Source organism: Lissotriton helveticus, chromosome 7 (assembly GCF_964261635.1).
Source record: "Lissotriton helveticus chromosome 7, aLisHel1.1, whole genome shotgun sequence".
NCBI classification, from domain to species: Eukaryota; Metazoa; Chordata; class Amphibia; order Caudata; family Salamandridae; genus Lissotriton; species Lissotriton helveticus.
The window spans coordinates 628,233,990-628,249,664 of record NC_136068.1 but is presented as its reverse complement, the minus strand read 5'-3'; the positions used below and the strand labels follow the sequence as shown (position 1 = coordinate 628,249,664).

At 43.0% G+C, this 15,675-nt stretch overlaps 1 protein-coding gene across 1 annotated transcript in view; it reads left to right on the top strand.

Moving 5' to 3' along the window:
- Nucleotides 1-15,675, top strand: part of ITGAL (integrin subunit alpha L) — a 453,229-nt gene that overhangs the window by 125,960 nt on the left and 311,594 nt on the right. The window contains exons 2-4 of the mRNA XM_078652856.1: nucleotides 3,086-3,203; nucleotides 4,165-4,253; nucleotides 5,844-5,914. Of these exons, the coding sequence (XP_078508982.1) occupies nucleotides 3,086-3,203; nucleotides 4,165-4,253; nucleotides 5,844-5,914 (278 nt within the window). The remainder of the gene's footprint in view (nucleotides 1-3,085; nucleotides 3,204-4,164; nucleotides 4,254-5,843; nucleotides 5,915-15,675) is intronic.

Genomic DNA, 15,675 nt, shown 5'->3' with positions numbered 1-15,675 from the left:
GCTGTTTAGCAGGATGGTGAGTAGGGATAGAAGAATATGTGTGCCAAATAAAAGGTACTAAAAAGTGATCGGTCCAAGGTAGTGGAATCGGGGGTAACACCGTAAGATCATCACTGTTACTGTAAATATGGTCCAGAAGATGGCCTCTATTGTGGGTTGTATGAAAACCCTTTTGATGAAGATCCAGTGCTAAAAGATTAGAACGGAGAATATTGGCTGCTGTGTCGTGTGGATCATCGAGGTGCAGATTGAGGTCCCCCATAAGCCCCTCAGAATACTTGTGCCCTGGGCCTGGGTCTGGGCATAGCTTGCCCATGCTAAGCAAAAAGTAGAATGGAGTGAACGATATAATAGGAGCAGGAGGTAAATGTAAGCATTAAGCCGCACGATTCATAGAATACTGAGGAGAACCCCTTAGGTCCGGACATTTTTTCACATTCCTTGGGGATTACCTCACAATTGTACTTGTGGGATATCACCACATGACCGTGTTGTTTACGGGGGCAGAGTTACTACTCTTCCAGTACCGTGCAACTCGTAATCGGGTCCTTGGAATTCAGAAGTGGGAGTAAAACTGTTCTCTCCACATCTGGTCTTCTGTCAGGAGAATTGACGAAACATGACCCCCTCAAGAAAGTCTTTCAGAATCTGAGCTTTTTATCCCATGGCAATAGGTTACAATGCCAGCACGCTTAAACCATCCAGAGACCAGCTTCTTCTCCACTTACTCGTTGGCTTTATGCTTGTATTCGACCATGTACAGCGCTTTGCTGCCTTTTGGCTAGGTTTGCACTATAGAAATACCACACTCTTACATTTATTCAGCCCTGCTACGGCTACTCATATATGTTAAGAATGATGTTAACACATAGATCTCTCATGAACATTGTGCCATCACAGCTTTAGTAGTAAGTTCCCTTTTGGGCCCACTTTAATTCTCCCTTATTTTAACGTATTACACGTTTTAGGTTGCTTTTGTTTGTACAATCATTCATAACACATTTATTTTGTGCAAGGATATTATTTTAGAAATACGCTGCACACGTTATTATTATTTCAATCATTCAACCAGTATGTGTATTGCGAAACACTGTCACCCATAGGAGTATCTGGACGCTGAGGTTTACATGTTTGTGTCGAAAAGCCAGGTCTTGAGTCTCTCTCTGAAGTCCGCCAGGGAGGGTACCGTTCGGAGGTGGAGGCCGTTCCAGGTCTTAGTTCCAAATCCTGGGAAGAAAAACTAAATAACAATAACATGTGCAGTGTATTTCTAAAATAATATCATGGCACAAAATAAACATGTTATGCATGATTGTGCCTGACAGAGGCAGCCTTAAAACATGTACTACGCTAAAATAAGGGAGAACCAAAGAGAGGCCAAAAGAGAACTTACTACACTTTCTTACACCCAGGAGACTGGCAAGCCACACCAATAATAACAAAGTAGCTGTGTTGACTTAAGTTATTTTTTTTTACTGAAATTCCAATGTTTAATAAAATCTTACAAAATCTTGACAACATTAAAATGTACATTTGACCAAAATGCACCACATAGAGCACACAGCATATGGAGATACAATACATGAGACATAAAACAACACAGAATTCAAAATGATCCTAATACCTTATATGACGTAATCATTTAGAACCAACCTTCGAACTTAACAGATTCAGACGAACTATGAAGTCCAACAACGGTAAATAGACTGCTTCAAACTTATGTTGGGTGTCTCTAGCTTTCAAATTATGGTAGCTCCAGTGCAGCCTGTTTATCTGTTAGGTATGCTCTGAATACATCACATGTGTTTTAGCACTTTACAATAATACAGCATCTACTACATAAATCTAATCCCCACATTACATATTCGGTACAGGTAAGTAGATGTGTAGGTAAGAATATTAATGTATACTTACTATGATGATGATGTTATGGTATGCAATATAGTGGTTGTGAAATTATTGTAGTTCGGTAGTATCCATCTTGATAGTGCATCAAATAGTGGTTTATTTGTAAAATAATAAGTGCCATTGGCTCTCGTCAGGAAGCAGCTTGTACCAGCCCATTTCTACTGTTAGCGCCACCTAAAATAGAATCAACTACTTACTATAAAATTTAGGGGAGAATGTTGCATAATGGCCAGAGCTACCAACTTCGGACCTAGGTGTCATCTTAACATCCTGTGATTCTATGCAAATCACTTAGGCCCTAATTTGGATGTCATCTCTGTGGTTTCGGAATCAACCAAACTCAGATCGGTGAACCGAAACCGCAATTACGATGCAACCGAACATGGTGAGGTCGCAGTCTCCCATTTAACTATGGGAGCTTGTGCGGTAGTCGGAAACCAGCTGCATCACATGCTCCCATAGAGAGATGAGAGTCACTGTAAATCCCTACATTGTGTAGGGATTTACAGGGGGCACCATAGGGGTTCCCCCGATCCTCAATCGGAGGACACAGAAGAAGGGGGACCGTGTTAGGGGCCACCAAAGTCACTTTCCGACAGGCTTTCTATGTCAGAATGCCCAACATGGAAAGCCTGTCAGAAACCAACATCATAATCTAGACAGCAGAAACGCTGTCCATAAGAGATTATGCTGCTGTTCTGACTGGCCGATGGGCTCCTTGAGCCCATCGGAAGCCAGTCAGATTGACCTGCCGGTTTCAAATCCGGCTGGTCTCATTGTAATACCGCGGTCGGATTTGAAACGTTGGATGTCAGTCAAAATCCCTCCGTCCTGCAGTCGGAGGCTTTCCGACCAACATCCAAATTAGGGCCTCAATCTCGCCGTAAATGAATGTGTCCTTAACTGGTGCTTATGAAAGCCACCCATGTTGATGATTAAGTGCCGGTGCTGCGCATTGGTAACTACAGGCTCAAATTAAACACTGGCGTCCAACAACCTATCTGTCACCCTGACATCAATGTTCAACGCAGACCACGTTTGTACCATGGTGTGTGTTCCATTTTATAAAGTTGCTTTTGTTGCTGGCCTGGAAGCACATCACAGTCTGATACATTCCTCCTAATTTAGTAACTTGAGGAAAACGTCATTCTTCATCATGACAATTTCTCCTCTCCAGGGCTCTTCCTGACACAAGCCTCAAACATCGACACAGATCCCTTCTCCGTCATCCATGGAAATGGCAGCATTCACTTTGGACACAAAGTCTTACAGTTCAGAGAACACAACACCACATGGTAAGACAGATGCTTAATTTGTGCCAGCAGCCACAGGGGTGGGTATCCGCGCTCTTATTTTGGGACTGGGACTTATTTTACATCATCAGACTTTGCTGAAGATTAAAAGAGTGAGAGAGGTTAGCACAAATTGTAAGGAAGAAGAAAACCATGGTAAAGGAAGAAAACAGGAATGAAAAAGAAATTACAAGGTCGAGTTCAAGAGATAGGAAGTACAGAGTAGTGAAAAAAAGTTGTGAGGTTAAATCAAGACTACAGGAGCTTTGGTATTCGCCATTTAGCAGCCCCGACAGTGAGCATATAAAGAAACTCTGAGCTCCTGCTGTTGAATTCTATTTCATTTATTTATTTTATTTGACAAATTACGCCTTTTGTAAGACGGGTTATGTTAAGACTGTGAATGCTTCAATCCCACGATGTGGGTTATCTCTACCAAAAGAGTATGAAATCATACAGAAACTCTAGTTTTGTGTAGGGATTCCTGGTAGTGGTTCACTCTTTAATACAGCTCCCTGGATCTCTAAGAGGTGGTATATACAGGGTGCCTGCTAAAAAAGTGGCTGGGTTTCCTCAAAGAGAGCCTCATGTATGTGGGATTACTGCCACTGGGTACCTTCAAAGTGTGTGGTAATGTCATGCATAGCGTCTGCTGTTCAAGGGGTCACCGCTTCACAGTTTTAACAACCATTTAGTGTATGCCTGATTGACATAGTTGTTCAATAGATGATTATATATAATGGCTTTCTGAATCCATGTGGTGGGGAGGGTATTTTACTACAAGCTTCCAGAGTATCACTGAAATACAGGCTCATTAAAAACAAGATTTAATATATAGATCTCCATTCTTGACCCCGCTCTGCATAAGGGTGGTCTGACTTGAAGAGTGATTTCATGACGGGGAATCATCTTTTAGGTGGTCCCCTCCCTTCCTACCTAATCCCCAGTACTTTCTTCTATTTAGGATTATAGTCGGGGCTCCAGGTGAGCAAAACAACACGGGGAAAATATACCAGTGCCACCCAGAAAACGGTTCCTGCAAGACCATGAAAGGTAAATATCAAGATGACAAATGTTCCTGTTGCGTTAATCGCCCGTGCGCCTTTTTTGAAAATCTTTTTCCCTGTGTATTGCATAACTTATTGTAAGGAAATGCCTCTTTTTGCATGATCACTCTTGAGTTTTTGACTGATGCTTCTGTTGTTTTGACTCTGAGAGTGCACTGAGCCCTGCCAAAGAGGCCTCAGTGCCTGTGCTCTGACTCTTTAAAAGTTATATTTCAAAGCAACTCACCCACAATTTCCCAAAGTTAACTTACTTTTAAGTCACCTGTATGTACACCAGGGGTAGTACGTACTCTAAGTTAAAGTGTCCCCTTGTGGACTGCAGCACTTGTTGTGCCACCATAAGTGTGACAAAGAAAAGCATGACTCCCAGCCTGCTATTGCTGGCTGGCAGAGCAGTTTTCATACTGCTAATTCAACTTTGCCATTCCATGAACTTCTTTTTTAATATTTATAAGATAATTCTAAGGTAGGCCTACTGAGCCCTAAAGGTAGGGTGCATGATATTATTAAGATAGACATGTGTTTTATTAACTTCCCATGTCCTGACAGTTAAAATCCTGCATTGTCATTTTTACTGCGGAAAGGCTAGTAGCCCCTTTGGCAAGTATGGCGTTACACGCTGACAACTCAGCAGTGATAACTTCTGAATGGAACTATTGAATTGGCTACTTCAAGGTATCAAAAGGATTGTTGCATTAAACCAGACTTGTTGCTCAATTCGAATTTAATGTAACGTTTCCATAAATGGCCAATTTAGAAAGTTGCCACTTTGCTGCCCTAAGTTTCTAATAGCTGTTACAGATGCACACAAGCTGTTGTCCCCGAGTCAGCCTTCTGCCCTCCTGGAGATACGTGGGAATGATTGTCAGGAAGGAACACAAGGGATCTGCAGAGAGCAGGATTGTGACCTCCTCCTGGAAGGATGGCCAATTTGGATGTGGGCCAAAAGGTGAGCTTCAAAGGAGAAGCCACCTATGAAGGGCAAACGGGAGTCACACATGAGAGGGGCTGCTCTTGTATTTTAGCATACAGGTTGGCATGCAGGGCAGAGAGGAAGAAGCAATTGCCAAACAGGTTTTCCATGGGCGTATAGCCATACCTCAGTGATGGGCCAATTTTTATAAATTGGTGTTGGATTTGTATTGTGTTGCGTTTTCATCTTATTCAACTATTTTGGTACTTCTTAATGCGTGTTCCTTTGATAAAGTCTCACTGTTCCAAGCCACAGCTACCCCGGACTGAGCTAATGGACTTGATATGGAATCGTGTCTTTAGTACACAGTGGAATCTCCCTACCACACCATATAATAGACCGCTTTCCACACACTCCTGGTCCTAATTTTGTAATTTTTCCCTATTTAGCTCAGGTTTCACTCTCTTTCTTTGTCTCCGCTCAATGCATTGCTTTCAGATCTCCTAGCTTCTCCCTCGTATTCATAGCACGTACTGTTTACTTTGTCCCTTCAATCCATGGCCCTCGCTCTTTTTTTTTTAAACCATCTTCAGTCTGTGATCCATGGGTTGCCTTTGCCGTTCTTCAGTATGTGGTTATAACCATCTCGTTGTTCCCTTGCAGGCACAGACAGTGTCTCTACCACACACCTAGGATTGACGTTGGAAGGTGACCCAACAGCATCACGCTTCATTGTGAGTATATGATCAGAGAAGTGAAGGCAATGTTGGGTTATAGTGATCACAGGCGCAGCTATCCCCTCACATCACCATCCCTTATTACCACGTAGGTATGCTTGAGGTCTGTCTTCTCATATAGTTTTCAGGCAGATATACCCACACTACATTCAGATAAGGGGATCTTGTGGGAAATCTTGTATGCTTTGAGATCTTCTGACATTTTTTGCTGTAATCTGCTCATCATCTGTGTGATATATGCTCTTCTCTGAAGCCCCTAGGTAATTGTGGCCATGTTCTGCTTGCCTTCACCACGATTTGGTGAATGTATGCCTTATTTTGTCTGAAAAATGTATTTCAAATGTGATAGTACCCTGGTAAGTGGCATTCATATACCTTTTAAATCATGCAATTACGGTCTGCATCTTTATCCCTCCTGATGCTTTTGGTAACTCAAATTAAATGCCAAACAAGCAAAGGAGAGATCATTTATGAAAAAGGCCACACCATACACTCCTAGTCAGTACATACACGTACTCTAAAAGAGCTACTGTGGGTTGAGATATAAGTTTTGCATGCAGAGAATGTGCTGCCTGTGTAGGAATGAGATGGTGAACGGGCTAGGGACTTACATGGTTAAAATGTGAAAATGACTACCAACCCTCAGACGTATCATGGGGCCTGCTTCATCATTGGGTTTTTTACTGTGTGGGGAAAAATCATCCCTTGATCTGTGATGGTCAAGGAAGGTGCCTGTCATACAGTCAGTAGGTTGGGTGTGTCATGTGTACAGAAACATGGTGGAAAGTTTTACATCCACATACTTCTGATATCTATGCTACTATGAAACCTACGGAGTGTTGCCTCTACAAAGGCCAAATCTACTGAAACAAGTTACCATGTGGACCCTGTTAAAAACTGTGTACGGGTGTGGTATAGGACTCTGTTGTTACTCCCTTCTACTACATTAAAATCAAGAGGGTATCTTAATGGACCCTTCATGTGTTGTTGTGTTGACATGTTTCAGCATTAGATGAAGCCCATACAAGGTCAGCCCTTCACCAGGACAGCACAGGTCAAGGCAACATTAACGCCTTCCAAGAGTGACAGAAAATAACCATATATAGTAGGTTCAAAATGATATAAAAGGATTACTTGTCCCTGGAATCGTTGATTATTTTACTCAGTAGTAGCTCAATTGTATTTATCTCCAGTGTCAAGTAGGTCAGAGTTTCCCAGGGCCGTAGTCTGGCTTCCAGTCTATCAGATCTCCAGCACCACCACCAAATTAAAAGTAGTCAATTAACTACCTCTGAGACTGATGGTTTCTCTTTTTCATTTCGTTGCCTGAGTTTTGTTGCCTGGACCCCTAAGGCTGGATAGCCACTGTCCCAGCTATTGTTGAAAGCCAATTACAACACGTTTTTTTAAATATGATTGTTATTGATTTTCACATGAATGGAGATCACATAATTTATAGGTTGTGTATGGCATACACACATGTGCAGGAACAATTTTGAAAAGATACATATATACTCAGGTCAGGTCAATAAGTCTTTATTTCGAATAAAAAATTCATAAAAGACAACCAATTACATGTATATAAAAAACATTTCCCAAATTTGATAAAATTGTACATTAAATCCCCAATACATAAACAGATAAAAGGGAAATGAACAGTTTGGTAACATTAAGACGAGTAAAAAAACAATTTACAGTTTCTTGACCCGAATGAGCCATAGCCACCCCAAAAATTTTGCAATGCAAATCACCGATTTTGTAGTGCGTAAGTCTCTTAATTTGAGCAGGGCTGCCTGACTGCTTCTACAGTTGAGTGTTTCGCAAACTGGCTTCAGCCATTTAAGTCTAGGTAATCTATACACAGGACATGCAAAGAATATATGGCCTAGACTTTCTACCTGATCGGGACAAAAGGGGCATTTGTTACTTTGGTTTCTTGCCCACTTTGCTGTGAAATAATTTATAGGCAAAGTTCCCACTCGAAACTGGTGGTACAATTTACGATCAAGTGATTTGCCTATCAAGTCCCAATAGGGTTCGAGAAATGGAGATATCTTATGCATTAAGAACTGACCTGTTAGGTTAGTGGCAGAAGAAAGTGTAATCAAAGCAGATTTTTTATCAGCCCAGTACAGGTCTCTAAGTTCCACTTTCGACGGGAAGATAGAGCTTTCTGGGTGCAACCATAGCTCTGGGAGGCCCATAGAATATAATATTCGTTTAACCTCCCGTAGCCAAGGAATCTTCTGTGCACCCCATAGAGCCCTTACCTCACCTAGTTCTTGGGCAAACAAGCTAAGCTCTTGGCTCGTCCAGAGGCGGCGCCAAAGAGCTATAAGGCGATATTGGGCCATCTCATCCAGAGGTCTACAACCCAAATCTAAGAGCAATGGTGTTATGGGGGAAGATTGGGGGAGTCCTACTAGATTCCTAAGAAACTTATTCTGAGCACAAATAAGAGCCGGCATCCCTTTGTGTCCCCATATATCCGCACCATAAAGGGTAGCAGCATTCACCTTGGCCTCATATATTTTTAGCACCGGTGCGATGCGTTTTGTCAGGGATTGTTTCTGCTCCTTTAACAGACATCCTGTGAGGCGGACAAATTTAAGAGTTAGCACCTCTAGCTGGGGTTTCCAGGTAAGTTGGTGGTCCAAGGTCACGCCCAAATACGACATGACTTTGACCTGTTCTATTGGGACACCCTCTAGCGTAAATGAACTGGAGATGGGTTTATTCTTGTTAAAAATCATAAATTTCGTCTTATCAGCATTGATCTGGAGGTCGTTTATGACACAAAATTCAGAGAATCTATTTAAAGCAGCCTGTAGGCCGCTTCGAGTCCTTGAAAGGAGCAGGGTGTCATCAGCGAATATTAGCATGGGATACTTTGACCCCCCCAGGATGGGTGCATCAGTGTTAGTGTCTTTAAAAAATGCGACTACCCGGTTAATAAATAGGAGAAACAAGGTAGGGGCCAACACACAACCCTGCCGGACCCCTCGTTCGACAGGGAAGCTGGTGGTCACCTGACCCTGATTGCCCCATCTTACACGTGCAAAGTTGTCCTCATGGAGGCGCCTGACCAGGTCAAGTAGCTCGGGAGGAAGTTCCATATATCTCAAGGCATCCCAGAGTTTAGCTCTGGGGACCAGGTCAAACGCCGACCGAAGGTCGACGAAAGCAGCGTAAATGATACCGCCGCCCAGGAGGACTACCTTCCAGTAGATCATGGTCAGACGAAACACCTGGTCAAGGGTACTGGTGCCTGCTCTAAACCCTGCCTGCATGGGGGAGAGTATGTTGTTTTGCTCCATCCATCCCTGGATTCTAGCAAGGGCCATTCGTGAGACCACTTTCTGCATAGTGTCGATCAAGCTGATGGGTCGATAGTTTTTAGGTGAAGATCGATCCCCTTTCTTAAAGACCGGGATAATCTCAGCCCCTTTCCAGGACTGAGGTATCCTTTCCCCGGCTGTAATACAGTTTGCTAGAGTAGTTATGTAGGGGACCCACAGATCTAAGTTCAATTTAAAAAGATCAGCTGGGATGGCGTCAATGCCAGGTGCTTTCCCAGACTGGATCAAGCCTAGTGCATGCTCCGTGTCCGATCTGCTAAAGATAAGTTTATCCCCATATGAGGCTAATATGGACCCTGATAATGGACTATCTGCCAACTGAGGGCCATTTGGGTTGGTAAATTGGGCAGAGAAAAATGTAACCCAATCTTCTGCAGAGACATAGTTTTCAGGGGACAATGTGTCCATACCTCTGCCCCGCCTGACTATCTCCCAGAACTTAGTTTGGTTGGAATTCTCACAAGCATGGAAGAGGTCCAGCCAATATAAATCGTCCCAGTCTCTTTTTGCCTCCCAGATAGTACGTTTGTAAACCTGCCTTGCTGCCCTAATATCAAGTGTGTTCCTAGATTTGACAGCTGCAATTAGGGTGCCATGGGATTCTCTACATTTTTTGTTATACCAGCCCTTTGGTTGAGTTGCCTTCTTTTTGCGGCACGGCCTAGTAAGTAGTTCCTTGATTGCCGCAAAGCATGCCTCGTGGAGGTCAACATTGTGAGAATTAAGCATGTCAATGGGGGAGCGCGCTATCATTTGATCTTTAGTGTGTAGGACCAGTTCTTCAATCTGATTAACAAGCTCAGGGTCAGCTATCACTCTAGACCATTTGACCCGCCTTCTGTTGTCACATAAGGTGAGGTCAGATGTAAGACAATCAGATTCTACCTGATGGGGCCCCAGTCCTGGGACCATAAGTGATAATGAGAGAGGATTGTGATCACTCTCCGGCCTGGTGTCAATAGTCATGTCTGTTACTGAAGCCCAAGCTTCAATGTTGATTAATATATAATCAATACGACTAGTATAGGACCCATTATCAAAAGTGGGCTTTCCCTCCTTATCAGAAATGCTGCGGCCATTGGCTGCACGAAGGCCCCATTCAAGGCAGAACCCAAGCCAATTGAGAGCAGCCTCAGTTCCCCTAACACCCTTAATAATTGATAATGGGGGGATATTCCAAGTGAGATCTTGTTCTAAGCAAACATCCTCGGCTAGGTTCAGGATTGGTTCAAATGAGCAGTTCAAGTCACCAGCCACTATTGTGAGCTGGTCGCTTTTGTGCTCATTTAAAAGATCTTCCAGATCATTAATAATGGGTTGTTTCCGGCCACCCTGACAGCCTCTAGCATAGATATTGATAATAATTAAATCCATGCAGTTCTCTTTACTTAGGGATATGCAAAGAAGGTCTGGATTCGTCCCCCCTAATTCTTTAGCAGTGAAACCCAAGTTTTTCCTTAACCATATGGTAAGACCACCCGAAGCCCTGCCCTTCGTTCCCTGTACAGCTGGTTTATAAAAGTTTAGGTAACCAGATCTAAACAAAGGGGCAACTGACCAGGTTTCCTGGAAGAGGATGATATCATGGGATGAGATATAGTCTACCCAATCATCATCCTCAAGGCGGCCCCGAAGCCCCGCTATATTCCATGAAACTATTTTTATTTCATTTACAGAATAATTAGTGTTGCAGGTTACAGGATTATTGGTGTTGCAAGTTACTGGTAGAGCAGAGATCGCGTCCTCAGTCAAATGGGGGATAGTGGCATTAACAGATGTTATCTGATGTACAACTGGTAACGTGAGGCAGACTGCACTAGTTCCTTTTGTGGAGTTCGTGTTAGGGTCTGCCATCTTCCTTACTGGATTCTTCTCCCCGAGTCAATCGACCTCCTCAAGGCAACCAAACATATTAGATGTCAGAGCACCCTGCCACCAAACACTGTGACTGGGTCCCCCAGTTCTAAAACCCCTATTCCCAGGCTTTTGTACTGTTGTCCAAGCCCCACCCATCCTATGCTGATTCCTAGGGGGATAAAAAAAAGTGAGGGGTCTGACTACAACAGTATGATCGTCTTTACTAGGGGCCCATGAGGAGAGGTGCCGAGCTGTGTGGGGATCAGCAAAAGTCACCACAATGCAGTCACCCATGATGGATTTGTGGCTCGGTCCAACCCATGGTACTCTACGCACCATGAGTACATGGCTTCTCTGGTGGTTAGGAAGCTGCCTATATGATTCGAGCCAGTGTATTACTTTGTTCTTGAGGGACCAATGGTCCTCTTTCGCTAATGGGCCAAGAGTAGGTACACCGGCCAAAACTATAACATAAGGAGTAACTTCCGGTGGTAAGTCAATATAGCCACCACGGAAGTTGGGTCTGTTTGAATCAGGAGCAGGAGGTGGCTGGGTACTAAGGGTTGGCAGTTTGGATTGCGAATCAACAAGGGGCACAGGTTTAGGACATACAGTGATCTGCTGGGAGCGTGAATCCGCCCCAGCACTAGAGACAATGTGCTTAGGTTTAACTGGCGCTGGAACATCTTTAGCAAGGCAAGACATAGCTATTGGGTTGGGGATAATAATATTCCCAATTTGAGTGCGGGGTTTGGGTATAGGTACCGGTTTGGGCCCTAGGGAGGGAGGATCAGATACTTCTACTTCTACTTCTATCGGTTGTGAGAATGCCTCTCCCTGTGAAAATCTTGCTTCCATCTGCTTGAGACTAAGACTAGCCAGTGTAACAATAGTCTTATCCATCTCAAGCAGATGATTTTCTATTCTGGAAAGTTTGAGTTCCAGGGGGGTAAGTAACTTCTTAATAGTATCCCATACCGTTTGTACGAATTCCTCATCGCCCCTCTTGTCCCTCCCATCCTCACTCAATCTTCCCTCCCTTGAGCCATCTTTGCTTGAGCCAGATGGACATTCAACCTGTTCAACCCTCCCATTTCCCAACGGAACATGGTTACTGACACTTGCATGCAGATCTATATAGGAGTTATCTGTGAGGGGTATATACTCAATACTTCCCAACTCCCCACATCCCCCAAAGCTACTCATTGGAGTACACATTAGGTAATCATATTACATTAAGCCAGTAAGGATGAAGGTGTGTGGCGTAGGCATTTCTGCCTATGATGTATTTCGGCCCTTGCTGTTTCAGTGATCATCTTCTAGGCTATACACTGGCCTTCCCATTAGTGTCCATTGCTTCACCTCCCCCGCTACTTCATCTCTCATCACTAACTCTCCGGGTGTTTTTCTTCTATAATTGAATACGAGTGCCATGTTCAGATGGTATCTCACTCTTAAGATCTACTGGCATATGTCTCCATGCTAACAAATCATCATTCAACTATTAATCGTGCCTCGCATACTTCATTCTAACTTCCTCTGCTACCACCCACTCAATCACATCTCGTAAACATTCAGTGTACCTGGGAGTGTGTGCTCCCATCCATTTGATGGGAATTCATCTTTTTGCTAGTACTAAGTCCAACATTAGAAACTTACGGCTAAGTTTCTTTTTGGACGGCGGCAGGAGTACTGTGCATGTGTCACATGGGATTCTCCATCCTGTTGCTTCATTTAAACATCACACAACGTCTCCCCAGTAGGATGCTATTGGAAGGCAGCACCACACCATATGTTCAAACCATGCAGCTGGAGCGCAACATCGTGGACATCGGTCAGATCGTGTAGGGTAGATATCATGGAGAGTCTTGTGCAAGAGATATGCACGGCGTGTGTGTGGTTATAATGAATCAGCTTAAAATTGCATTAGAACTCACAGTGCTCACCCCCATATGTACTTTTCCCAATCTCGTGTATTAAGAACCTACCTAACATTCCTTCCCATTGCTCATGTGTTCTGAGTACTATTCTTGGCAGATCCTCCTGGAGTGCACAATATAAGTGTGATATTAATCTACAACCACCAGACATTTCTAACAGACTGGTCAATATTTTCGAGGACCATGGCTCTTCATGAAAACGCAGCCAAATTTCCAGAGCTGTAACTGACATCTTGGCAAATTGTAGCTTCTGTCCTCTTCTGATCTTCCACAGGTCCCAAAAATGTTTTGTCCCGTTGCTTTGGGATGCCACATTTGCACCTGGCGCCAGCTAGAGGGTGGGCGTAGGTACTAGGCACTCCTTAACTAATGGGGCAAAAGTTCCCTGGTCCAACCCTATTCTCTTTTCCCGTAGCTTCTGTTTGCCTTATTTCAAACGGGTCAAATATGCCATGTATCAGGGTATTTTCAAGATGTCCAAGAGTCTTTGGCTACCCTGAACTTGAGCTCTAAGGCTGGGGGGGTGGAGGTGTACTATGGTAATGCTAATGTCCTCCCACACCTAACTAAAATCAGTTTGATGTAGGCACTGTAGCAGCATCAAACTGAGAAACAGAAGTTTGAAAGGACAAAAGCAGGGTCCTTCAGCAAACAAACAGGGGATACACAAGCATTGTTTTGACATTTTATTCTTTCCCTTTCAAGTATGCCCCAAGTGTTTCATGCGGCTCAAAAAGACCTGTCATGCAGATTTGACAGGGTGGCATCATATAATACCACAGCCCCCAATCTGCATATTCTGTTGCTTCAGAGGAGTCATTTCCGCCCATTCAGGTCAGCCTACTGTTTGCTCTTGGGAGGCATTTCAGACCAATTGAATGCAGAGCATAGGCTGGGAGAAGCTGGAACTCTAATATGAATTAGCCTCCAGGAACATCAGGCAGAAAAACTGTGTATTTTTAAAAGTTACTTATCCTTAATATTTATTCAAAATCGGACTTCACGACTGAGTTGAATTTTTAACAACTATCGAAAATAGTTGTTTACTTTTCCAGTTGGTCCCATTCCCAAGATACAGTATTAGATTATATCTCTTCTCAGTGTTTCTCTATGGGCTAATTAGTGTTCCTACAGTGAAAACAGGTTTTGCCTGCTAGTCACTGTATTAACTTTAAATGTATACATGTCTTTCTTTTAAATACCTTTCACCCTGCCTTGTGGACTACAAGACCTATATAGGGGTAACTTATTAATACTGTAAAAGAAGGTTTTCTCCTATGAAAAAAAGTTATTTTGATAGGCTGCACAGCAGGTTTTACACTGCAGAAGTTAGTCTACACAGGGTAGATTTGAAGCCACGTTTGCACCGCCACTGTAGTAGATGGCACAACAGGTGCTGTAGTGCAAAAGTGCCATTTTAACTTCCAGGCCCTGAGTGCACCTTCTACACCCTATAATATGGAACTTATAGGCAAGTTAAAGGTTCCAATTAGCAATAAACCCATTTAACCATATTTAAAAAGGGAGCACAGGCACTTAACTCTTGGTAAGCAGAAGTAAAGTGCATAGGATTATAAATCCAGCAAACCAGAAACAGCAAAAAACAGTGGGGTGTTGATGGGGGGTACACATCATGCAAAAGTTGGTCATTTCCTACAATCACAACCACATACTAAAATAACCTCAGTCATCTGTTCTTCATTTTACTTATCTTATTTTCTACAATTTACCTATTACTCTCCATTTATTTGGTTTCTTATGTCAGTAAATCTGGAAAGTAACCTCTCTACAATGAATCCACTTTGAGTTTTAAATGCAACTGATTCATACTTACTTCACTTCAACTGCTTTCATTATGATGGAAAATAATATCTCCAAACCACAGCCTCGTCTCATGCCCAAATAATTAGGTAATACTTGAAAACTAAAGCTATTTTGAACACTCAAATATAGAAATCGCTTGAAATACTGTATACAATATACTTCTATATACTTTATCTCAGCTGATATCCATGAACCCTTGTTCATACAAAATACTTTTTTTAACGTAGTAAACAAAACAATTACATTTGTTGTGAGCATCAGCACTCTATGTGCAAAACTTTAAAATGAGTAATGACGCCTAAACAATTATTTCATCACTGACCTATTTATTAAATGCACACATTAGTACGTGGTATACGCTTCAGGTTTCCGTGTACTCTATCTGGTAAGAAGTTGAAGAATAGCATCACAACCTAATCTAATCGAAACTGTATAGATGCTAGAAAAACTGAATGGGAAAAATAATTATTGAGACTATCACGACAGAATAATACAAAATATATGTTAAAAATCCCTGCTATAGGGTTAGGATTAGGATGGAGGACGGACACAGTCCGTCCGCCATCCTGTCTGGGGCAGGTACCGTCCGCCACAAGGGCGGAGGAACCGTGCCCCCAATTAGGATGCACCCGCCACAGTGGCGGGTGCATCCCGCATTTTTAACATTGCGGCAGACGGTGCTTAAAGCACCGCCCGCCGCAATGCTAAAAAGGCATGCTGTGCGTTTCAAAGCACAACATGACAGGCACCGCGCGGTGCCTGCCATGTTGTACTTGGA